Raw genomic sequence first — 26,142 nt, 5'->3', positions numbered from 1 at the left:
CTGGGTCAGATGCTTTAAAGTTTGTTCTCCAATCTGGTCCAGAAGACTCTGAACAGCCCTCATTTATCTAATCAGATGTTAGTCTTTGATTCTTCTGTATTAAAATATTTGGTGACGAGGACTGCTGTGCAGGGGATTTCCAGTTCCATTCTAGCTTACTGCTTTCTCGTCATTTTTGAGATGCAAGTGACGTTCTGAAGAATTGTTTACCTTCTGGCACCAGAGAGCATTTCACTTCCATTACCTCTGCCAAGATCTGGATTCCTTTTCCTTTTGAGTTGGCTTTAAGTAAATTCAGAAGCTCCTTGCTTGCAGGATCTTGCAATAGAGAACTGGAGTTCTGTTCTTCTATTTCAGCACAGCAGTCTTCCTTCTTCTTATGGAGTTGTTTTGCTTTAAAGCTTCTGTTTTTCCTTCTGTGAATCTTGAAATTGAGTTGTGTGTATTGATTTCCTTGCTCTTTTCTTCTCTTGTAGGCAGGAGTTGTGTATATAACTTACCCCCTGATATATACTAGGTCATATAAGCTCCTACATCTGTTGAGTACCAGGGATAAAGACTAATGAATTTCTCTATCTGCTAAACAATCCAGATCCTTCCATTGGAGGTTTTGGAACTTTTTTTTTTTTAATAATACTGTTGAGTTGCCTATGGCTCTTTGATTATTGTATACGAGATACACACATAGGGTGCCTACATTTTTACACAGCCTTTATGCTTGCCTTTGTAGCAGTGTTTTTCTTAGTGAGAAATTTGAGAATCCACCCATTTTTGGAACTGTTTTGCTACATTCCACAGGTTCTGAACTGGTCTGGTGAGGACACAAAGGAAGAAAAAATTATCGTACCTCCTGATTTTTTTTTCTTCTTTTAGGTTCAGCAGATCAGTCTAGAAACACACCCTAATGTATCGAAGGTTATCGTTTTCCATTCTCTTGTTCCTTTGGGTTATAAGCTATCAAGTCACTTCTCCAGTTTAATTTGTCCGACAGGTTAACTTTCCCAAATGGTTTGAGCATGGTATTTTCACATGAATACATTCAGATAATATCTCAAGCAAAGTAATTACTCATGGAGGCGTATTTTCAAAGCACAGACTTACAAAGTTACATAGGGGCTCATTTTCAAAGCATTTGTCTCCATCCTCTGGTCAGTGGACACATCACAAGAACTGTAGTGGTCTGTTGGGATTAAAGGAAAGAAAATTAGTAGGTAAAATATAATTTTTCCATATGTTACAAAGCTTGATAGACTGATGTGAGATGGACTACAGGAAGATGCCAGAGTATACCCAGGTGACAGTTCCATCTATATCCCACCTAAATCAACCTGGAATCTCAAAGCGGGTTAGATCCATATAAAACAACAAATAATATGGCATCAAGCATGTACTACAAATTTGATTATGGAAATCTGACCAATTTAGCAGGAGTATTAGAATGGATTCAGGAGGCAGATTTGACTGTCAAACCCAACAAATAAGGGAGGGAATAAGACAGAGTGAGAGATGTATAGCTAAACTTGAGGTGATGCAGAAATGGCCCAATTGCCATACCAAAAAAGAGGTCTTGTCTTCCTTAGAGACAGGATATCAGCAAAACTCCATGCCCCAATAGCCTGTTTTTAGTTAGGTCAATAAAGAGCGTGGCCTGTGGCCACTTGACTGACATAACTAAAAAGAGGCTACTCTGCACTGTTTCCTGGTCACCAGGATGAAGCAGTACCAAAGACTGCATTGACTATTTCTCCAGTACTGTCTCTGTTTGTGCTCAGTCAGGTGAACAGTAACAGAGGAACACACCAATGCATACTGGAGTGCAAGCTTCTAGACAGAGAGGTGGACAGTTGAGAAAAAAATGCCTAGCTGTATTATGTGCTTTAAGAAACTGCATTCCTATCTATGTGGATGGGACTTCACTTTCATAAGATCTGCAGTAATAGTTTTTGTTCTCTTCTGAGAGACACTATTTTGCTCAGGTTTGTTTCTATGCATGTTCTTCACTGTTAAGCACCAGAGGAGCAGTGAACATGGCAGTACTGATGGTCCCAAGTTGAATAGTGCTCAGTATCTCAAGGTAAGACAAGGATTACGATTTAAAGTTGTTCCCCCTGAGGCGGTGGTATTTACACCATGAAACAGTAGCCAGCGGCAGGGCGACTGGGGAGTCTGTGGCAGCCACCTCCTTAAGTAGTTGGTTTAATAATTATGAATAAGAAAAGAAAAGTTTATGAAAACTAAAGTGTATGGATTTGTGGAAGTCTTTTTAGCCTTTGATTTGATATAACAGGAATGACACACAAAATATTCTGCAATTTCTGAGAAATATTGCTCAATAACTAAACATGATTCTACTACTACTACTGTTTAACATTTCTAAAGCGTTACTAGGGTTATGCAGCGCTGTACAATTTAACATAGAAGGACAGTCCCTGCTCAAAGAGCTTACAATCTAATGGACAAATGTACAGTCTAGTGAAGTGTATTTTGGTGTGGTTTTGAGTACTGATGGTCCCCTCAGGAAGGATGAACGTGGACTGCTGAGACTCAACCAGCAGTCCAAATAAGCCACAGTCCGCCTTTAAGGGGGGAGGTATGGTGAAAAGGGAGCTTTTAAGTGCCCCTTCTGTTTGCCTTCTTTTCCTTTTAAACTAGCCTGTAAGTTATTTTCTGACTTTGCAACAGTAATATAGAACCAAGCTTTAGCTTGTTTCCCAGTAATTCCAGGAGTTGTATTATGATTGGTCAGGAAGTCAGTTGCCTAGGCGTTCATTGGTTGTACTGTACCAGAATTAACAGGAACCATCCAGTCTTGGCTTGGGAGTACAGAGGTAGTCAGTTCCTTAGCATAGAACTGCTAACTATGGTGAAACTTGTCTAAATAGCTTTAGTTTTGTTTTAAAATTTTTGTTGTTTCTTTAGTTTTTGTCTCTTGACAGGTGAGTGGTTGCCAGTGTAGGGGCGTGTGCACAGGTGAGGCAGACTAGTGCTTGTCAGGACCTTCCAAATGTCTGCAGGGTTAACATTACATGGTTAGTAGGGGTAGCTCTACATCAGTGTGACACGGGTGATGACATGACTTACATGTAGGACTATTTATCTTTCTGTCAATTGAGGGCACTAATGGTAGATAAACAGCTCTACTTTATAGTAGGATGATTAATGAAAATGTAGACCAGCAGACTCATACTAGTATGTGGCTGTAATGTTTTTGACAACAGAGCTATAGACTTGCATAAAAGCAGCAAAGTAATGAATAGTCACCTTTCTAACAAATGAAACTACATATATACTGTTGGGCAGGTGAAGGGATATTCAGTGTTCAGCAATAGTGAATGTATGTGCCAAGAGCTTTCATTCTGTAGTTCTAACAACATAATTAGATGGAACATAATATATACGTTGTGTCCATTTTTCAAGGGTTCAGAATAAAATATCAACTGAAAGGAACTTTTGAATTAATGTCTCCAAATACTCTTTTGAATTTATGTTCTGTATTTTGAAATTTGTGTATAAAGACCTAATTATTTTTACATTTATTCTTAATGGTGGTGTTTAATTTCTTTAGAAAGTGGAGAGTCTGAGGCATTCTCTTTTGGATAATCGAAATGTCAATGAAGAAATTCAAGCTTTGATTAAGAAGAATTTGGATGAGAGTCGTTTGTTACAAGGTAGGCAATAACAGCATTGATAGAAAAAAAGTCTACATAGGCATAATATATTAAAAATGTTATTCAGATCTTTCTAGCTAAAACCCAGCTTGTGGCTCTGTGTAGTCATATGTGTTCCATAAACACAAAATTGAAGAGAACATTCATGGAATTGGATGTTACCTACTTACTGCTTTTCAATCAGGGTGATTTGGAACGCTGCCTGTAACAATATTAAAATGACAAGACATATGCTGATTTGATAATTATCTAAACAAAACAACACCACCCTCTCCTTCAGACTGTCACTGCACTCTGTAAAGATACTATAATAGATGTCTTTTATAATAGAATTAAAATAGCAGATAGATTTCAAAGCTCAAAATTTGCCTTGCTGAGCTTTTTGTGCAGCTGCGGCGCAGCATGTTGGCAAGAACCCCATGGCCTGGTAAGGAGCATGTGCAGAACGTGAGTCTCGAGGGTGACCCAGACTAGCACTCTAGTGGGTTATCCTTTACGTGGAAGCGGTCCGGGAGCTTACCAAACAACTTACCACAGTCCTGGATGAACTGCTTTCAAAACCCCAAGCGTTTGTTGACGACATCAAGGAAAATCTGGAGTGCCAGGGCTTGAGGCTCCAGCAGGCTGAGGAACAGATTGCCTGCCAGGACGGTCGTGCTGATTCAGTAGAGGCACGCCTCGCTGCTGTGGAGGCTGTGTCAAAAACTGCTCCAGAAAGTCGACGATCAAGAAAGAAAAAATAAGAGCAGACGAAATAATGTCTGGATCATTGGTTTGCCTGAATCTGTACAGGACAGAAAGCTGTGGGACTTCATTGAAAAATGGCTTGCCTCACACTCCCAGATCCTACCATTTTGGTGGAACATGTACATTGCGTGGGCGCCATTAGAGATGGGGTGCAGCGCCTGAGCCCTGTATTGTGCTTCTGTTCCAGGATTATTTGGCCTGTGTTTCAGAACAGTGCAAACAGATGGGCTAGCATTGCAAACATCTTTTGATAAGGGGGGGGGGGGGGTGCGCTTTGCGCTCCTTTATATCCAGCGAATGTCCGGGGGACCCATAACAACAAGACTGTTTGTTTGTTTTTTTACCAATCATAATGATCTCCACGCATTTGTCTGAATCTGTGAAGGACACAGAGCTGTGGGACTTTATTGAGAAATGGCTTGCCTCACACTCCCAGATTCTACCATGCCGGTGGAACGTGTATTTCTCCGAGGACAAGCAGGCTGCTTGTCTCACGACTGGGTTGACGTCCACGGCAGCCCCCACCAACCGGAAGAAAACTTCGTGGGCGGTCCCGCACGCAGGGCACGTCCACCGCGCATGCGCGGCCGTCTTCCCGCCCGTGCGCGACTGTTCCCGCTCAGTTTTTTTCTATTCCGCGCTGGAGAGAGAGGTGTTATCGTCTCTCTCTCTCTGTCAGCCCCGGAAACCGGATCGCGGCCTAGCTGCGGTTTTTCTCCTTAGCGTACGCGTTTGCGTATTTATTTTTTTATTGTTAAAAAAAAAAAAAGGAAAAAATGCCCTCGTCGTTCTTAGCCGCGAGGGCGGTCGTTTTCTTTTTCGGGTGTGCTTTTTCACCGCCACCATCGACGACTTTGACTTCGCTGATGCGATTTTTCCGTCGATGTCTTCGAAGGTCCCGAGCGGATTCAAGAAGTGTGGTTGGTGCGGCCCGCAGATCTCGCAAACCGATACCCACGCTTGGTGCCTCCAGTGCCTCGGCCCGGATCATAATACCAAGACGTGCACCAGCGGGAAACCGCTCTTGAGAAGCTCTCCCACCGGGCGCTTTCAGCATCCACCTCTGCAAGTGGACGTTTTTCCTGGGCCCGGCAGGCTGCTCCCTACGCCTACAGCAAGCGTAGGTACACCCAGCCGGCCCGAAGGCCTCCTCAGGCACAGGGACAGTCCCAGCGCGCTCGTTCCCGTCAACAGCGTTCACAGTGGACACAGGTGGTGAGGCAAGTTCTTCGGGACCGTCTTTTCAGAACTTGCGCCGGCCCTTCGACGTCGACCTCGACGGCATCGGTGTCGACGGCTGCATCTTCGTTACCGACCCCAGGAGTACAGGTACCGTTGGCCCACCGGCCTGCCAGTGATGGCGGGGGGGTGAGCGGCCGCGCGGGCAGTCGGTCCCGGCCACTCCCTGTACCCAGGGCCATCGGGACTGAACCCTGTCGGATCCGATTCCTCGAGGCCAGGGGGGGGGGGGGGGGGTTCTACCTCCTCTTCATCCCTGCCGCCGAGCGCCGATGACAGGCACCGAAAGAAAGCCAAGATGCACCGTCATCGGTCGCCCACGGCGCACGGAACTGCCAGCTCCGGCACCTCGAGGGAGGACTCGACGCCAAGGAAGCGGCAGTGCCGAGAGGAGCTTTCCCCCTCGGTTGAAGAGGTGTCGCTCCGCCAGTCTGCGGGTGCTTCGGTACCGTCTCCTGGATCCGAGCAGCTTCCGGCACCGACACCCACACCAGCCGCCCTGCCTTTCCCGACAGCGGGCCTGGACGAGTGCCTCCGAGCCATCCTTCTGGGGATTCTGGAAGGGCTGATGCGGCACCGGTGTCGACCACCACGTAGGTGGAGTCCCCATCGACGTCGATGGAGGGAGCTTCATCCCCGCCGGTTCGGGAGTCCACCGCTCGACGCCATCACCGAGGACGTGGTTCCTCGCAGTCGAGACGGGCCCGGTTGAGGTCTGAGCTGCAAGAGCTCAAGTCCGACACCGAGGAAGAGGCCTCGGGGGAGGAGGAGGACCCCAGATATTTCTTCTCAGAGGAGTCTGTGGGCCTTCCCTCTGACTCCACTCCTTCACCGGAGAGGAAGCTCTCGCCCCCTGAGAGCCTCTCATTTGCCTCCTTAGTCAGGGATATGTCTATTTGCATTCCCTTTCCCGTGGTCACCGTGGATGAGCCGAGGGCTGAGATGCTCGAGGTCCTCATCTATCCATCACCACCTAGAGAGTCTTCCACGGTGCCGTTGCACAATGTCCTCAAAGAGACACTGCTTTGGAACTGGCTGAAGCCATTATCTAACCCCACCATCCCCAAGAAAGCGGAGTCCCAATACAGGATCCACTCTGACCCAGAGTTGATGCAGCCTCAATTGCCTCATGACTCGGCGGTCGTGGACTCTGCTCTCAAGAGAGCACGGAGTTCGAGGGATACCGCCTCGGCGCCCCCGGGGCGGGAGTCTCGCACTCTGGACTCATTTGGGAGGAAGGCCTACCAATCTTCCATGCTCGTGACCCGCATCCAGTCATACCAGCTCTACACGAGCATTCACATGCGGAACAATGTGAGGCAACTGGCGGACCTGGTCAATAAGCTCCCTCCGGAGCAGTCCAGGCCTTTTCAGGAGGTGGTCAGGCAGCTGAAGGCGTGCAGAAAGTTCCTGTCCAGGGGTATCTATGACACCTGTGATGTGGCATCTCGAGCTGCGGCCCAAGGTATAGTGATGCGCAGACTCTCCTGGCTGCGTGCCTCTGACCTGGACAACTGCACCCAGCAGCGACTGGCGGATGTCCCTTGCCGGAAGGATAAGATTTTCGGTGAAAAGGTCGAGCAGTTAGTGGACCAACTGCACCAGCGGGAAACCGCTCTTGAGAAGCTCTCCCACCGGGCGCCTTCAGCATCCACCTCTGCAAGTGGACGTTTTTCCTGGGCCCGGCAGGCTCCCTAAGCCTACAGCAAGCGTAGGTACACCCATCCGGCCCGAAGGCCTCCTCAGGCACAGGGACAGTCCCAGCGCGCTCGTTCCCGTCAACAGCGTGCGCCTAAGGAGCCCCCTGCGCCTCCACAGCAAAAGCCGGGGACGGGCTTTTGACTGGATCCATGGGAACATAGCCGCCATCAAAGTGTCCGTACCGGACGACCTGCCGGTCGGAGGGAGGTTGAAAGTTTTTCACCAAATGTGGCCTCTGATAACCTCCGACCAGTGGGTTCTCCAAATAGTGCGGTGCGGATACACCCTGAATTTGGCCTCCACTCCACCAAATTGCCCACCGGGAGCCCAATCCTTCATCTCCCATCACAGGCAGGTACTTGCAGAGGAACTCTCCGCCCTTCTCGGCGCCTATGCGGTCGAGCCCGTGCCACCCGGGCAGGAAGGGCAGGGATTTTATTCCAGGTACTTCCTTGTGGAAAAGAAAACAGGGGGGATGCGCCCCATCCTAGACCTGAGAGGCCTGAACAAATACCTGGTCAAAGAGAAGTTCAGGATGCTTTCCTTGGGCACCCTTCTACCAATGATTCAGAAAGACTATTGGCTATGTTCCCTGGATTTAAAGGACGCTTACACTCACATCCCGATACTGCCAGCTCACAGACAGTATCTCCGGTTCCGTCTGGGGACACGGCACTTTCAGTATTGTGTGCTGCCCTTTGGGCTCGCCTGTGCACCACCGGTGTTCACGAAGTGTCTCGTGGTGGTTGAGGCGTATCTACGCAAGCTGGGAGTGCACGTGTTCCCGTATCTCGACGATTGGCTAGTCAAGAGCACCTCGGAGGCAGGAGCTCTTCGGTCCATGCAGTGCACTATCCACCTTCTGGAGCTGCTGGGGTTTGTGCTAAATTACCCGAAGTCCCATCTCAAGCCAGTCCAATCTCTGGAATTCATAGGAGCGCTGCTGAATTCTCAGATGGCTCAGGCCTTTCTTCCCGAAGCAAGGGCACAGAACCTGCTATCCCTTGCCTCTCAGACCAGAGCGTCTCAGCAGGTCACAGCTTGGCAGATGTTGAGACTCCTTGGTCATATGGCCTCCACGGTTCATGTGACTCCCATGGTTCGCCTTCACATGAGACCTGCTCAATGGACCCTAGCTTCCCAGTGGTGTCAAGCTACCGGGAATCTAGAAGATGTCATCCGCCTGTCCATCAGTTGCCGCAATTCGCTGCACTGGTGGACCATTCGGACCAGTTTGACCCTGGGACGTCCATTCCAAATTCCGCAGCTCACGAAAGTGCTGACGGATGCATCTCGCCTGGGGTGGGGAGCTCATGTCGATGGACTCCACACCCAGGGACTGTGGTCCCTCCAGGAACAAGATTTTCAGATCAACCTCCTGGAGCTCCGAGCGGTCTGGAACGCGCTGAAGGCCTTCAGAGATAGGCTGTTCTACCAAATCATCCAAATTCGGACAGACAATCAGGTTGCAATGTATTACATCAACAAGCAGGGGGGCACCGGATCTCGCCCCTTGTGTCAGGAAGCCGTTGGGATGTGGCGTTGGGCTTGCCATTTCGGCATGCTTCTCCAAGCCACATACCTGGCAGGCGTAAACAACAGTCTGGCCGACAGACTGAGCAGAGTCATGCAACCGCACGAGTGGTCGCTCCATTCCAGAGTGGTACGCAAGATCTTCCGAGAGTGGGGCACTCCCTCGGTGGACCTTTTCGCCTCTCAGACCAACCACAAGCTGCCTCTGTTCTGTTCCAGACTACAGGCACACGGCAGACTGGTGTCGGATGCCTTTTTCCTCCATTGGGGGACCGGCCTCCTGTATGCTTATCCTCCAATACCTTTGGTGGGGAAGACCTTGCTGAAGCTCAAGCAAGACCACGGCACCATGATTCTGATAGCGCCTTTTTGGCCCCGTCAGATCTGGTTCCCTCTACTTCTGGAGTTGTCCTCCGAAGAACCGTGGAGATTGGAGTGTTTTCCGACTCTCATTTTGCAGAACGACGGAGCGCTTCTGCACCCCAACCTTCAGTCTCTGGCTCTCACGGCCTGGTTGTTGAGGGCGTAGACTTTGCTTCGTTGGGTCTGTCTGAGGGTGTCTCCCGCGTCTTGCTTGCCTCTAGAAAGGATTCCACTAAAAAGAGTTACTTTTTTAAGTGGAGGAGGTTTGTCGTTTGGTGTGAGAGCAAGGCCCTAGAACCTCGCTCTTGTCCTGCACAGAACCTGCTTGAATACCTTCTGCACTTATCAGAGTCTGGCCTCAAGACCAACTCAGTAAGAAATCACCTTAGTGTGATTAGTGCTTACCATCATCGTGTAGAGGGTAAAGCCATCTCTGGAGAGCCTTTAGTCGTTCGATTCATGAGAGGCTTGCTTTTGTCAAGGCCCCCTGTCAAGCCTCCTGCAGTGTCATGGGATCTCAACGTCGTCCTCACCCAGCTGATGAAACCTCCTTTTGAGCCACTGAATTCCTGCCATCTGAAGTACTTGACCTGGAAGGTCATTTTCTTGGTGGCAGTTACTTCAGCTCGTAGAGTCAGTGAGCTTCAAGCCCTGGTAGCTCATGCTCCTTATACCAAATTTTATCATAACAGGGTAGTACTCCGCACTCACCCTAAGTTCCTGCCAAAGGTGGTGTCGGAGTTCCATCTTAACCAGTCAATTGTCTTGCCAACATTCTTTCCCAGACCACATACCTGCCCTGCTGAACGTCAGTTGCACACATTGGACTGCAAGCGAGCGTTGGCCTTCTATCTGGAGCGGACACAGCCCCACAGACAGTCCGCCCAATTGTTTATTTCTTTCGACCCCAATAGGAAAGGGGTCGCTGTCGGGAAACGCACCATCTCCAATTGGATAGCAGATTGCATTTCCTTCACTTACGCCCGGGCTGGGCTGACTCTTAAGGGTCATGGCACGGCTCATAGTGTTAGAGCCATGGCAGCGTCAGTGGCCCACTTGAAGTCAGCCACTATTGAAGAGATTTGCAAGGCTGCGACGTGGTCATCTGTCCACACATTCACATCACATTACTGCCTCCAGCAGGATACCCGACGCGACAGTCGGTTCAGGCAGTCGGTGCTGCAGAAATCTGTTTGGGGTTTTAATCCAACTCCACCCTCCAGGACCCGATTTATTCTGTTCAGGCTGCACTCTAAGTTAGTTGTTCTTCGTAGGTCAATTTCTGTTATACCCTCGCCGTTACAAGGTTCAATTGACCTGGGTTCTTGTTTTGAGTGAGCCTGAGAGCTAGGGATACCCCAGTCGTGAGAACAAGCAGCCTGCTTGTCCTCGGAGAAAGCGAATGATACATACCTGTAGCAGGTGTTCTCCGAGGACAGCAGGCTGATTGTTCTCACCTACCCTCCCTCCTCCCCTTTGGAGTTGCGTTTACTCATTCCTTTGCTTGTCATTCAACTGAGCGGGAAGGTCTTTTTCTGCCGTCATCTACTATGTTACTATGTTACCACAGTTCCTCTTCATAATGTCCTTAGGCAGACATTGTTGACGAACTGGGTGAAGCCATTAACTGCTCCCCGCATTCCCAAGAAAATTGAGTCCCAGTACCGAATCCACGGGGACCCAGAGTTATTGAAGACCCAATTGCTTCATGACTCTGGGGTGGTGGATTTGGCCCTTAAGAAGGCCAAGAGTTCTAGGGATTACGCCTCGGTGCCCCCTGGGCGTGAGTCTAGAACTATGGATTGTTTTGGGCGGAAGGCCTACCATTCTGCTATGCTCGTGTCCAAAATTCAGTCTTACCAGCTCTATACGAGTATTCACATGCGGAATAATGTGCGACAGTTGGCGGACTTGGTGGACAAGCTCCCTTCTGAGCAAGCCAAGCCGTTTCAGGAGGTGGTCAGGCAGCTGAAGGCGTGTCGTAAATTCCTGTCCAATGGTGCTTACGATACTTTTGATGTTGCATCCAGGGCCGCTGCTCAGGGTGTAGTGATGCGCAGGCTCTCATGGCTGCGTGCCACTGACCTAGACAGTAGAGTCCAGAAGTGAGTTGCGGATGCACCTTGCCAGGGGGATAATATTTTTGGCGATTAAGGTCGAACAGGTGGTAGAACAGCTCCACCAGCGGGATACTGCTTTCGACAAGCTCTCCCACCGGGCGCCTTCAGCATCTACCTCAACTGGTAGATGATTTTTGGGAGGAAAGAGGAATGCTCCCTACGCTTTTCATTTTAAAATATATTTTCAAATTTTAATAGTTACAATATTCAATAAATCTTGAGTAAAATACACGAAATATGCAACATCATCATAGGAAAACAATAATACGAAGAGAAATAGAAAAAAAAAACCTCTTATTGACCACAATTTAGGAATTGATCCAAGAAAAAATTAAATTATAAACTAATATAACAAAGCCTATTCTCTAATTGTTAAACCAAAGACTGCACCATGCTCTGTAGACTTAATCCAAGCTACTATACAGTGTTACAATCAGGATTACATTTTCACAATTACACTCTCTTTGCTTAATAAAAAAATCCTCTAGCTGCTTAGGTTCAAAAAATTGGTATTGCTTTGTTTGATACAGTATCCTACAAACACAAGGAAATTTCAATTGAAAATTTGCTCCTAAAGCTACTACCCTAGGATGCTGTAAAAGAAATAAGTTTCTTCTCTTTTGGGTTTCCCTGGATAAATCCGGGAAAACCCTTACTTTTGAACCGTTCCCTACGCTTTTAATAAGCGCAGGTACAATCCACCTTCCCGACTGCCGGCTCAGGCTAAACCCCAGCGCACTCGTTCTCGTCAACAGCGTACGCCTCAGCAGTCCTCTGCAGCTCCCCAGCAAAAGCAAGGGACGGGCTTTTGACTGGCTCCAGTTGAGCATAGCCGACATCAAAGTGTCCGTGCCGGATGTTCTGCCGGTCGGAGGGAGGTTAAAATGTTTTCACCAAAGGTGGCCTCTCATAACCTCCGACCAGTGGGTTCTGCAAATAGTTCGGCTAGGATACGCCCTCAATTTGATCTCAAAACCTCCAAATTGCTCACCGGGAGCTCAGTCCATCAGCTTCCAACACAAGCAGGTACTTGCAGAGGAACACTCTGCCCTTCTCAGCACCAATGTGATCGAGCCTGTGCCACCGGGGCAAGAAGGGCTGGGATTCTGTTCCAGGTACTTCCTTCTGGAAAAGAAAACAGGGGGGATGCGTCCCATCCTAGACCTAAGGGCCTTGAACAAATACCTGGTCCGAGAAAAGTTCAGGATGCTTTCCCTGGGCACCCTTCTTCTCATGATTCAGGAAAACGATTGGTTATGCTCTCTGGACTTAAAGGATGCTTATACTCGCATTCCGATACTGCCAGCTCACAGACGGTATCTTTGATTCCGTCTGGGAACACGGCATTTTCAGTACTGTGTGCTACCCTTTGGTCTCGCCTCTGAACCCAGAGTATTCACAAAATGCCTGGCTGTCGTAGCGGCGGCTTTACGCAGACTGGGAGTGCACGTGTTCCCCTATCTCGACAATTGGCTGGTGAAGAACACCTCAGAAGCAGGAGCCCTACAGTCAGTGCGGATGACTATTCAACTCCTGCAGCTATTAGGGTTTGTGATAAATTATCCAAAGTCCCACCTTCTTCCAGTACAGAAACTAGAATTCATAGGAGCTCTGCTGGACTCTCATCTTGTGCCTACCTTCCCGAGACGAGAGCCGTCAATCTCCTGGCTCTCGTCTCTCAGGTGCGGGCGTCTCAGCAGATCACAGCTCGGCAGATGTTGAGATTGCTCGGCCACATGGCCTCCACAGTTCATGTGACTCCCATGGCCCGTCTTCACATGAGATCAGCTCAATGGACCCTAGCTTCCCAGTGATACTAAGCTGCCGGGAATCTAGAGGACGTCATCCACCTGTCCACGAGTTTCTCGAATCCCTACATTGGTGGACAACTCAATCCAATTTGACCCTGGGACGTCCTTTTCAAATTCCTCAGCCGCAAAAAGTGCTGACTACGGATGCATCTCTCCTGGGGTGGGGAGCTCATGTCGATGGGCTTCACACCCAAGGATATTGGTCCCTCCAGGAAAGATGATTTCAGATCAATCTTCTGGAGTTATGAGCAGTCTGGAACGTTCTAAAGGCTTTCCGGAATCGGCTGTCCTATCAAATTATCCAAATTCAGACAGACAACCAGGTTGCCATGTATTACATCAACAAGCAGGGGGGCACCGGATCTCGCCCTCTGTGTCAGGAAGCTGTCAGAATGTGGCTTTGGGCTCGCCGGAATGGCATGTTTTTTCAGGCCAAGTATCAGGCAGGCGTAAACAACAGTCTGGCCGACAGGTTGAGCAGGATAATGCAACCTCACGAGTGGTCTCTCAACTCGGTAGTAGTACGCAAGATCTTACAAGCGTGGGACACCCCCTTGGTAGATCTTTTTGCCACTCAGATCAATGACAAGGTCCCTCAATTCTGTTCTAGGCTTCAGGCCCACGGCAGACTAGCGTCGGATGCCTTCCTCCTTCATTGGGGGAGGGCCTCCTGTATTCGTATCCTCCCATACCTTTGGTGAGGAAGACTTTACTGAAACTCAAGCAAGATTGCGGAACCATGATTTTGATTGCGCCGTTCTGGCCCCGTCAGATTTGGTTCCCTCTTCTTCTGGAGCTGTCCTCCGAAGAACCGTGGAGATTGGAGTGTTTTTCAACCCTCATCACTCAGAACGAGGGGGCGCTTCTGCATCCCAACCTCCAGTCCTTGGCCCTCACAGCCTGGATGTTGAGAGCATAGACTTTGCCTCCTTGGGTCTTTCAGAGGGTGTCTTCCGAGTCTTACTTGCTTCCAGAAAAGATTCCACTAAAAAGAGTTACTTCTTTTTATGGAGGAGGTTTACCGTTTGGTGTGACAGCAAGACCCTAGATCCTCGTTCTTGTCCTACACAGACCCTGCTTGAGTACCTTCTACACTTGTCTGAGTCTGGTCTCAAGACCAACTCTGTAAGGGTTCATCTTAGTGCAATTAGTGCTTACCATTACCGTGTGGAAGGAAAGCCCATCTCAGGACAGCCTTTAGTTGTTTGCTTCATGAGAGGTTTGCTTTTGTCAAAGCCCCCCATCAAACCTCCTACAGTACTACTACTACTAGTACTACTACTATTTAGCATTTCTATAGCGCTACAAGGCATACGCAGTGCTGCACAAACAGTAGAAAGACAGTCCCTGCTCAGAGAGCTTACAATCTAATAAAATAAAGTAAGCAAATGAAATCAATTAATGTGTACAGGAAGGAGGAGAGGAGGGTAGGTGGAGGCGAGTGGTTACGAGTCAAAAGCAATGTTAAAGAGGTGGGCTTTCAGTCTAGATTTAAAGGTGGCCAAGGATGGGGCACGATGTAGGGGCTCAGGAAGTTTATTCCAGGCGTAGGGTGCAGTGAGACAGAAGGCGCGAAGTCTGGAGTTGGCAGTAGTGGAGAAGGGAACAGATAAGAAGGATTTATCCATGGAGCAGAGTGCACGGGAAGGGGTGTAGGGAAGGACGAGTGTGGAGAGATACTGGGGAGCAGCAGAGTGAGTACATTTATAGGTTAGTAGAAGAAGTTTGAACAGGATGCGAAAACGGATAGGAAGCCAGTGAAGCGACTTGAGGAGAGGGGTACTATGAGTAAAGCGACCCTGGCGGAAGATGAGACGGGCAGCAGAGTTTTGAACCGATTGGAGAGGGGAGAGGTGACTAAGTGGGAGGCCAGCAAGAAGCAGATTGCAGTAGTCTAAACGAGAGGTGACAAGGGTGTGGATGAGGGTTTTGGTAGAGTGCTCAGAAAGAAAGGGGCAGATTTTACGGATGTTGTAAAGAAAGAAACGACAGGTCTTGGCGATCTGCTGGATATGAGCAGAGAAGGAGAGAGAAGAGTCAAAGATGACCCCAAGGTTTCGAGCTGAGGAGACAGGGAGACTGAGAGAGCCATCAACAGAAATAGAAAACGGGGGTAGTGGGGAGGTGGGTTTGGGGAGAAAAATGAGAAGCTCGGTTTTGGTCATGTTTAATTTCAGGTGGCGTTGAGACATCCAGACAGCAATGTCAGACAAGCACACTGAAACTTTGGTTTGGATGCAAGGTGAGATATCAGGGGTAGAAAGGTAGATTTGGGAGTCATCAGCATAGAGATGGTAGGAAAAGCCATGGGATGAGATTAATGAACCAAGGGAAAAAGTGTAGATAGAATAGAGGAGGGGACCAAGAACAGAACCCTGAGGTACGCCGACAGGCAGAGGGATAGAAGTAGAAGAGGAGCCACCAGAGTGAACACTGAAGGTGCGGAGGGAGAAGTAGGAAGAGAACCAGGAAAGGACAGAGCCCTGGAATCCAAGTGAGGACAGGGTATCGAGGCGTATGCTGTGATCGACAGTGTCAAAAGCAGCGGAAAGATCAAGATGAATGAGGATGGAATAGAGACCTCTGGATTTAGCCAGTAATAGGTCATTGGAGACTTTAGTAAGCGCAGTTTTGGTTGAGTGGAGAGGGCGAAAACCAGATTGTAGTGGGTCAAGAATAGCATATGAGGAGAGAAAATCAAGGCAGCGATGGTGAACAGCACGCTCAAGTAATTTGGAGAGAAAAGGGAGGAGGGAGATGGGTCGGTAATTAGAGGGACAAGTAGGGTCGAGTGAAGGCTTCTTAAGGAAAGGTGACCACAGCATGTTTAAAGGCAGTAGGAACAGTTGCAGTGGAAAGTGAGAGGTTGAGAATGTGACAGATAAAAGGAATAAGAGCAGGTGAGATGGCATTAAGAAGGTGGGTGGGAATGGGATCAGAGGAACAGGTGTTACACTTTGAGGAAGAATGGAGAAGTGTAGTTTCCTCTATAGTAACTTCAGGAAAGGAGGAGAAGGAGAGAGAGGGGAATGGAGTAGTGGAGGGAGAGGTAGTGTGGTAGAGAATTCAAGGTTTATCTTTTGAACCTTGTCATGAAAGAATTCAGCAAGGGTTTGAGGAGATAATGAAGGGGGAGTTGTGGGAGGGGCACCTTGAGGAAAGAGTTCAATGTGGTGAAGAGAAGTCAAGGGTTAGAGCCAAGAGAGTTGGTCAGTTGGATATAATAATCCTGTTTGGCGCGTAAAAGAGCAGATTGGAAGGAGGTCAGCATGAACTTAAAGTGTAAGAAATCAGCAAGGGCCCGAGATTTTCGCCAGAGGCGTTCGGCGGAGCGGGTACAGGAACGTAGGTAGCGGATATTAGAAGTCATCCAAGGTTGGGGTTTTGTACGCCTTATAGGGCGGGTCATCAAAGGTGCAAGAGTGTCTAAGGCAGAGGATAGAGTATTGTTGTAAGAAGAAACAGCCTCGTTGACAGACGTGGATGGTGCCACAGTAGAGAGGAGGTTTGAAACATGGGAGGATAGAGATGAAGGGTCAATATTGTGAAGATTCCTAGATAAATTAGATAAGATAGGACGGGACTGGCAGGGAGGAGATTTAAGTATGAAAGTTATAAGATGGTGATCAGAGAGGGGAAGATCAGAGGCAAGGAAACTAGAGGGTGAACAGTTGGAGGAGAAGATGAGATCAAGACAGTGACCATTTTGATGAGTGGGGGAGGTGGAGCATAGTTGGAGATTAAAGGAGGATGTTAAAGCGAGTAACTTGGAAATATAAGAGTTGGAAGGATCATTAGCAGGAATATTAAAGTCACCAAGGATGAGAGAGGGGGAGGAAGGATCATGGAAGAAGGCAAGCCAGGCATCAAAGTCACTGAGAAAGGATGAAAGAGACTTATCAGGGGGACGATATATGACCGCTATTCGAAGAGGCAGAGGAGAGAAAAGGCGGATAGAGTGGACTTCAAAGGAGGAGAAATAGTGAGATTGAGGTGGGGTTGAAATCTGGAAGAGGGAGAGAGAAGTAGTCCAAAACCGCTCCCGCGACCAGCAGGGCGCGGAGTATGTGAAAAAAGATAACCGCCATGGCAGAGGGCTGCGACTGAAGCAGAGTCATCAGGGCAGAGCCAGGTTTCTGTTATGGCGAGCAGATGGAGGTGACGTGAGATAAAGAGGTCCTGGATATAGGGGAGTTTGTTACAGATAGAGCGGGCATTCCATAGGGCGCAAGAGAAGGGCAGAGAAGAGGAGGGGAGTAGAGGATTAGAGATGAGGTTAGAGAGGTCGCGGTGAGATCTGTAGAGTTGGGATAATAGGTGGTGAGGAGGGCCCGGATTGGGGATGATGTCACCGGGCAGAGAGTAAGAGAAGGAGTAAAAAGAGAGCGGAGGAGAGTAGGAGAGGTGTGGCCACGAAGGCGTCGAAGGTGAGAGGTATTTAGGTGGAATGGGGAAGGAAAAATGGAGGGAAGAAGAGACGGAGATTAAAAGCCAAGAGGGAGGAAGAGGTAGGAGAGAAGGTGAGGTGATGAAGTCGATGGATGGGCAGTGAGTTCCTGTAGCGGAGAGAGGTAGGGGGTGAGGGAAAAGATTAGGAAGGGACAGGGCTTGGAAGAGAATGTGAATAAGGGCCATAAACGACTGAGGTACTTTAGCAACTGGGAGGAAGATTAGATGTATTGAGAAAAATGCCCCGCGCGTGAGCGGAGGCCCTGAGTGGATCGGAGTGGACCTGGGTGTCACCCCGGAGAAGGCTGTAAGGATATGCAGATGAGCTGCAAGTCCTCCACATCACCTGAAAGGCAGCCGGTGGTAGAGCTGGGCACCTCTCAGCTGAGGAAAGGCTTACCAGGGGTTAGGCCGAAGCCAGCATTCCTCCCCCTGAGGGTCGCCTGTCATTCTCACCCAGCTGATGAAACCTCCTTTTCGAGCCACTGAACTCTTGCCATCTGAAGTACTTGACCTGGAAGGTTATTTTCTTAGTGGCAGTAACTTCAGCTCGTAAGGTCAGTGAGCTTCAAGCCTTGGTAGCTCATGCTCCTTATACCAAATTTCATCATAACAGAGTAGTCCTCCGCACTCACCCTAAGTTCTTGCCGAAAGGTGGTGTCTGAGTTCCATCTGAACCAGTCAATTGTCTTGCCAACATTCTTTCCCCGTCCTCATACACGCCCTGCTGAACGTCAACTGCATACATTGGACTGCAAGAGAGCATTGGCCTTCTATCTGGAGCGGACAGCCCCACAGACAGTCCGCCCAAATGTTTGTTTGTTTTGATCCCAACAAGAGGGGAGTGGCTGTAGGGAAACGCATCATATCCAAGTGGCTAGCAGATTGCATTTCCTTCATTTATGCCCAGGCTGGGCTGACTCTTGAGGGTCATGTCACGGCTCATAATGTTCGAGCCATTGCTGCATCAGTGGCCCACTTGAAGTCTGCCACTATTAATTTGCAAAGCTGCGACGTGGTCATTTGTCCACACATTCACATCTCATTACTGCCTTCAGGAGGATACCCGACGTGACAGTCGGTTTGGGCAGTCTGTGCTGCAGAATCTGTTTGGGATTTAGAATCCAACTCCTCCCCCCTAGGCCCATTTTTGTTCTGTTCCAGGCTGCAATCTCAGTTAGTTGGATAAGTTAGGTCAATCTCAGTTATGTCCTCGCCGTTGCGAGGCCCAATTGTCTAATGTTTGTTGTTTTGAGTGAGCCTGGGGCTAGGGATACCCCATCAGTGAGAACAAGTAGCCTGCTTGTCCTCAGAGAAAGCAAAAGCTACATACCTGTAGAAGGTATTCTCCGAGGACAGCAGGCTGATTGTTCTCACAATCCCGCCTGCCTCCCCTTAGGAGTTGTGTCTTCCCTTTCTTTGCTTTTTACTGGACTGAGGAGCACGCTCACGTTCGGGCGGGAAGACGGTCACGCATGCGCGATGCGCACGGGAGCGCAAGGCTAGCAAACTCTTTGTTGCTAGGGAGAATTCCGGTTCTGGGGCTGCTGTCGACGTCACCCATCAGTGAGAACAATCAGCCTGCTGTCCTCGGAGAATACCTTCTACAGGTATGTAGCTTTCGCTTTACAGGTGTTTGGGGGGTTGTGGGTTCTAGGTTGCAGAAATGTATGGGGGAGTGGAGATGGAGATGACTAGTGATGAGTGTGGTGTATATGGTGCGATGGTGGAATGTTGTCTGTCTCCTTGTACTCTGTTCCAATTCATCTTATGGTCCTGGTTGTCTCTGGGCCAATATTTTGGCCTTGTCTTTGCCCTTCTCCGAGATGTATAGTTGGGAGCTTTGGGGGGTGGGGCTCGGCTGGGAGACCACTTTGACTTACAAATTGTTAATAATTTGTGCATTGCAATCACTATCTGAATACCACAGTTATGGCTAGTTTTAAAGGTCCTATCAGTGGAGATGGTGTGCACTCTCCTGTTAAGAGGACTAGGCTTTTACAGACCCAGAACAGACTCTGCACTGATACAGCATTATTCCATAGTGTCCCACAGATCAATCCAGACTTGTGGGTTATGTCCCTCTACCTGCAGGTGGAGAGAGAGTGAACGCTAGAGGTTTGCTATATGTGGTCATGTGCAGCCAACAATACCTCAGTATTTTCTGTATCTAGCAGGTGGAAGGTCATAGCTGTGCAGCTCTGGATTGATCTGGCTCCTAGTACTCTTGAGGATCTGGTTGAGCTTGGACTGGGGTTGAGGTCTGAACTGGGCATTCGGGGTGCACACCTGGTGGTGCCAGGTCCTTCCCTCTCTCGCCCCCAACGCCCCCTCCCTCATCGATTGCTGGTGTCTGTTGCTAGAATCTAGCTGGCTGTCTCTCTTGCCTCTTTAGGAAAAAAAAAAAAAAAAACCAGCCTCGAGGTAAGCTGAGTGTTTTTCTGTGCTTTTGGAGGTCTCCTCTCTAGAACGGTAGTTCGGAGGGAGAGGGACTGTTTTTGGTGGTCTGCAGCATGTCAGTGCCTTCAGAGGTTGCAAAGCACTGCTCCCGGTGTGGGAGCTGGCGAGCAGCATCGGCGGAGTGTGAGGCATGTGTGCGTCGAACCACGGTGGAAACTGAGCGTGCTTTAACTCGTTATATTCAAGAGATTTATAGACAATTAAATGATAAAACATTTTATAAAGTACTTAAGAAAGACCCTACATCTAGTATTATGAAGAGTGCACACAGTGAGGAAGATGTTTGTTTATTTTTTGCATATCCTCTCCTGATGAAGCAACGAAACAGTGAGAATTCTATGACTGTCGAGAGAGATTAACAGAGACTGTTGAGAGATATAAAGAGAGATTGATCGTGAGAGATTGAATGTTACTATGTGTGGGATCTTTTGAAAATCTCCCCGTCACCATATGTGTACTAGAGGTGTCTTAAGGTTGCGAACTTAATTTTCCTTTTGATTGAAGCTAAGTACTTCATTTTTTGATAGTTTTGATTTTGTTCCGTAAGTTTTTCCCTCAATAGTATCTCTTTTCTCTCTTCTCGTTTTGATATCATTCTTCCGATAATATATACAAGATGTTACTTTAATAGATATCACCTGTGTCTATTAACAATTGATTTGTTACTATACCACCCCTTTTTTTTTTTTTTTTACTGCAGACTGGTTCAGTGGTTTCACTGTGCAGGTTTTTTGGAGGTGGTGGTTGCCCTATGATGAAAGCCATTATAGGTGTGTCCACTGAGTTGGTACCCTTGGCTTTTGAGGCCTTTATTTAATATTCCTTAAGAAGTAACCTTTTGTTATACACAAGGTGCATATTTATAATTATTTAGAGCATTTTTCTATAAGTTCTTTTAAATATTGCTCTAAGCAGAATCACTGATTTTTTGATATATTATCCGTATACATATTTTATGAGAGGTGTTTCTTCTCAAAATCGCCTACATATAAATTAGCTATAGAGGGTGTGAATGTGGCACTCATATCGGTTCCTTTTCACTTGTTGATAAAATTTACCATCAAAGGCAAAATAAGTTTTTAGTAAGTGCGATAGTGGAGGAGTGGCCTAGTGGTTAGGGTGGTGGACTTTGATCCTGAGGAACTGAGTTCAATTCCCACTTTGGGCACAGGCAGCAACGTGTGACTCTGGGCAAGTCACTTAACCCTCCATTGCCCCAGGTACAAATAAGTACCTGTATACAATATGTAAGCCGCATTGAGCCTGCCATGAGTGGGAAAGTGCGGGGTACAAATGTAACAAAAATAAAAAATAAATCTATGATCAATTCTGTGGGAATTCTACAATGGAATCATCTATTCGCCAATATTCCTTTAATGTTCTCAATGGATTCAAATTGTGGAATATTTGTGTAGAGACTATGTACATCAAAAGTCACTAAGAGCATATCACTGCTGGGAGTCATGGTGTTAAGTGTATAATCATATCAGCTAGTTACTAGTAACATACATCATTTGATACAAACATATGAAAAGAAGAGAAAGGTGCAGTTAAAGTATTGCAGAATGATGTACACTGCCTTGAGTGAATTCCTTCAAAAAGGCGGTAAATAAATCCTAATAATAATATCATTAAGTCAGCAGATAAAGGTGGAGCTGTAGTTGTGATGAATAGAGATGATTATAGTCAAGAGATTTATAGACAATTAAATGATGAAACCTTTTATAAAGTACTTAAGAAGGACCCTACATCTAGTATTAAGAAGAAATTTCTTCGTTGGTACTAGTAACACACATCATTTGATACAAACATATGAAACTGTTGTCCTCAATGATATAATGGCACTTGAAAAACAAGATAACGGGAGGATCTTCTATAATATGACAAAAGAAGAGAAAGATTTTTATAAAGAACTTAAGAAAGACTCTACATCTAGTATTAAGAAAGAAATTTGTTTGTTGGTATTATTAGGTAAAGAAGCACAATATATAACATAGAAGGAAGCTGATTTTTTGTTAATTGAAGAACCAGTTCTCCCAACAATATATACTCTCCCTAAAATACATAAATCCCTGTCTAGACCTCCAGGTAGACCTATTGTGTCTGCTTGTGGTTCTCTGTTGGAACCACTTTCAATTTTTTTTTATAAGATTTTGCATCCTTTTTGTTTGAGGTTCCTTCATACACTAGAGATTCAGCTGATATGATTATACACTTAACACCATGACTCTTAGCAGTGATATGCTTTTAGTGACTTTTGATGTAGATAGTCTCTACACAAATATTCCACAATTTGAATCCATTGAGATCATTCTTGGAACTATTTGTTTTATTTGTCTTCTTCTGCTGGTGGATGGACATAACCCATTGGTCTGGACTGGTATGACTAGAGGAAAGAAAATTATCAGGTAAGATGTAATTTTACATTCAGCTTTTCTGCCAAAAGGAATTTAAAATTGAGACAACATATGATTTCATGTGTAAGATAAATGCCCCATTGTAGATTTTGCTCTTCTGTTTGTATCAGTGGAAGCTGTTCAACATTATCCTTTTTAATGACACTTTTTTTGTTGTTGTTTTTAAGGTGACAGGAGTTTAATTGGCTCAAAAGTAAGAATTTACAGCTTGGATCCCTCAATTCAGTGGTTTGCAGCAACAGTTATTAATGGAAATCCAAATACAAGGACTTTAGAAATTGATTGTGAGCAGGTAAATATTCATATTATTTAATTTATTTACTTAGTTATTTACTTATCTCAAATAGGTTCAAGTTCAATGTGACTCACAATATAACAAAAAGTAGAATTGACAAGGCATTCTGATTACATAGAACAAACTGCCTTGTTAGGCTGAGTTGGGGAAGGTAAAGACTACAGTTTTATACAAAATATAAATTTGTGAATAGTAATAGTATACTAGTACCACTGATGTCAAGCAAGCTTTTAAATTGAAACTCATACAGGTATAATAAATTGCCCTTCATGAAAGCTGCATTAAGGACGTGCACAAGATAAAAACAAAAGCAATTACATATAATAAGTAAAAATATTGATAACTCCTAGGGGAATTCTGTTTCTCCGAGGACAAGCAGGCCTATTTATTCTCACAAGTGGGTAACGTGGCGCCACTTTGCCTGGTCTGGAGCTTCGAAGAAGCTCAAAACAGAGCTTTCCTTGTCATCAGCAGCAGATGAATCCGTTAGGAATGGGTTGTATCCACCTATCAGCAGGGGGAGATAGAGAGCACTGAAAACCATAGTGCCTCCTGGACGGCTAGCTCTATCTGCCTCTCAGTATTCTCTATCTCCCAGCAGGGTTGGACGCAGCTTATTCAGTTCCTTCAAGAATCTGCCTGGGGTGGCTCCTGTGCTTTTGCCAGTTGTAGCCAGGGGTGTTGTGGCTATTGCAGCTCCACTTTAAAGGCACATAGGTTAGCCCTTTCCCTGCCTTACCCTTCCCCCTATATGGATGCAGGCATATAGGTTTGCCATGTCTCTGCCTTTCCCACTCTCTTCTTTGTGGATGCAGGCACATTGGTTCGTCCTTTCCCTGCCTTTCCCACTCTTCTGGACCTCCGGAATGCCTTTAACTTTCCTCACAGCGTTTAAAAAAAAAAAAAAAGCCGTGACGCACTTGTTAGCTCTGCAATTCTGAGGCTATCTTCTGTCTGTGCAGCGTGACCGGAGCTTTGGGACTCGGTCGGGTGAGGTAAGAGCGTCTTGTAGCTCCTCCGGGGTGGGCCCGCGATCGGGGCGTTTTTGGTGCAAATCCGCCGTTTTGAAATTTTCTGCCGTTTTTGGCGATGGCTGCGGAGGTTGTTAAGCGCTGTTCACGTTATGGCAAGCGCAGATCAGTAGCGGGGCTCTGTAAATCGTGCTCTTCAGACGTCAGGGCTGGCTCAAGCATGGCGAGCGATGTCTCTTCCCGCTTGGTGGAGCTGGCAGCGGGTGCCATCTTGGATGCGCTGCATGGCCCGACCCCCGCAGGAGCGGAGGGGGTCTGAGGCCGGAGGGGAGTCTCGGATGGAGGCTACCAGTGGAGCTGCTTACCCCGGATTGGAGCCTGGAGACCAGGGTGAGCCTTTCTCCCCTGAGTTTGTGTTGCTTTTACATAAAGCGTTCATGTTAAAGAGGGCTCTGCCGCAGGTGTCTGACTCTGCGTTACTACCTGGTTCCCCTCTGGTGGAGGCCGGCCCGGGATTGCCGTCAGGCGTTCTTTCCCCAGACAGTTGGCCGCATGACAAGCGTAGAAGGGTAAATTCCCCTTCAGAGAGTGTCGCACCCCCTCCCCCCCCCCCCCGGTGGTCGGGCTGTGGGGATTCTGAGGGGTCTGGTAGGCCTTCGTGGTCTGAGGAGCCAGAGGAAGGTGCCGGATTGCCACTGGGGTTAGGATTTTCCACCGCGAGGAGCTGCCAGCGCTTATTTCTGACGCCTTGTAGGCCCTCTCTATTGAAGATCCTGCGCTTTGCGAGGCCTCCTCTGGTAATCCGAGGATGGCAAGTACTAAGAAGCCTGCTTGAGTCTTTCCTTTGCATGACTCCATCCAATAGCTTATTTCGGGTCAATGGGCTGACCCCGAGGGGCCTTTGAAAGTTTCCAGGGCAATGGGGCACTTATACCCTCTTAGTGAGGAGCACTTGGCACGCTTGGCCGTGCCTAAAGTAGATGCCCTAGTCACGGCTGTGGCGAAGAAGACTACCCTCCCAATAGAGGGAGGGGTCGCCCTGAAGGACATGTAGGACCGACGGCTGGAATCAGCAATGAAACGGTCCTTTGAAATTTCAGGCCTAGCCTTACGGGCGTCGGTGTGCAGTTGTTATGCTGCTCGAGCCTGCCTCGCTTGGTTGCAACAGGCAGTGGAACAGCCCAAGGATGGAGCGGAGCCCCTTGTGGAGGTGGTACCGCGGATGGAGTTTGGCCTCGCCACAGCTCCCCGAACCTTTTCCAAGGTAATGGTGGTAGTAGCTGCCTTTCTCAGGCGAGAGGGTATCCGAGTTCACCCGTACCTCGACGACTGGCTCATCAGAGCAGACTCTGCAGAAGAGAGTCGTCATGTAACAGCCATCTCTGGGCTGGGTCGTCAATATACCCAAAAGTCACCTGACCCCCTCTCAATCTCTAGAGTATTTGGGGGTTTGGTTCGACATGGCCTCGGGGTTGGTTTTTTTACCCGAGCAAAGGAGGTGCAAGCTTCAGACCCAGGTCCGTCTGCTCCTGAGGATGCCTCGCCCGCGAGCTTGGGACATTGTCCAGCTCTTGGGGTCGATGACTGCCACCCTAGAAGTGGTGCCTTGGGCGAGAGCGCACATGAGACCGCTGCAGTGTTCCCTGCTGCAACGTTGGTCTCCCAATTTGCAGGATTATCAGTGCAGACTCAGTTGGCTCCCTGCGGCCCGACTCAGCATGAAGTGGTGGCTCTCGGACAGCAGGCTGCGGCGAGGAATGCCGTTAGCGCTCCCCAACTGTGCCTGGTGGTAACCGATGCCAGCCTGAAGGGCTGGGGAGGTCATTGCCAGGAGAGGCATGCCCAGGTCTGTGGACATTCGAAGAATCAATCACTTGGAGTTAAAAGCAATTTTCCAGGCATTGCTGGCCTTTCAATCGACCTTGGAGGGATTGGCTGTCAGAGTGCTGTCGGACAATATGATGGCAGTGGCCTACATAAATCGTCAAGGCGGAACGCAGTGCAGATCACTGGCTGCGCAGGCCACTCAGATTTGCCACTGGGCCGAGCTGCATCTATAATTCCTGTCAGCAACTCATAGTGCAGGTCAGAGCAACATGCAAGCCGATTATCTAAGCAGACACCACATTGACCCAGCGGAGTGGGAGTTGGCAGACGGAGTGTTCCTTCAACTCTGTGCCAAATAGGGAACGCCCGTAGCGGATCTGATGGCGTCAAGCACAAATGCCAAAGTCCCATGCTTTTACAGTAGATGGATAGATCCTCGCTTGGCGGGGTTGGATGCCTTGGCTCAACCCTGGCCTCTGGTCCTCCTATATGTGTTCCTACCTTGGCCCTTGATAGGGCGAGTATTCCTACGAATTCGGCT

General features: G+C 47.9%; 1 protein-coding gene across 1 annotated transcript in view; it reads left to right on the top strand.

Moving 5' to 3' along the window:
* Positions 1 to 26,142, top strand: part of KDM3A (lysine demethylase 3A) — a 334,933-nt gene that overhangs the window by 80,489 nt on the left and 228,302 nt on the right. The window contains 2 exon segments of the mRNA XM_030191048.1: positions 3,566 to 3,668; positions 22,676 to 22,800. Of these exon segments, the coding sequence (XP_030046908.1) occupies positions 3,566 to 3,668; positions 22,676 to 22,800 (228 nt within the window).

The sequence above is a fragment of the Microcaecilia unicolor genome, chromosome 2 (assembly GCF_901765095.1).
Source record: "Microcaecilia unicolor chromosome 2, aMicUni1.1, whole genome shotgun sequence".
In the NCBI taxonomy this organism is placed as follows: domain Eukaryota; kingdom Metazoa; phylum Chordata; class Amphibia; order Gymnophiona; family Siphonopidae; genus Microcaecilia; species Microcaecilia unicolor.
Note: the sequence above shows the minus strand (reverse complement) of the source record. Positions and strands in the feature narration are given on the sequence as shown.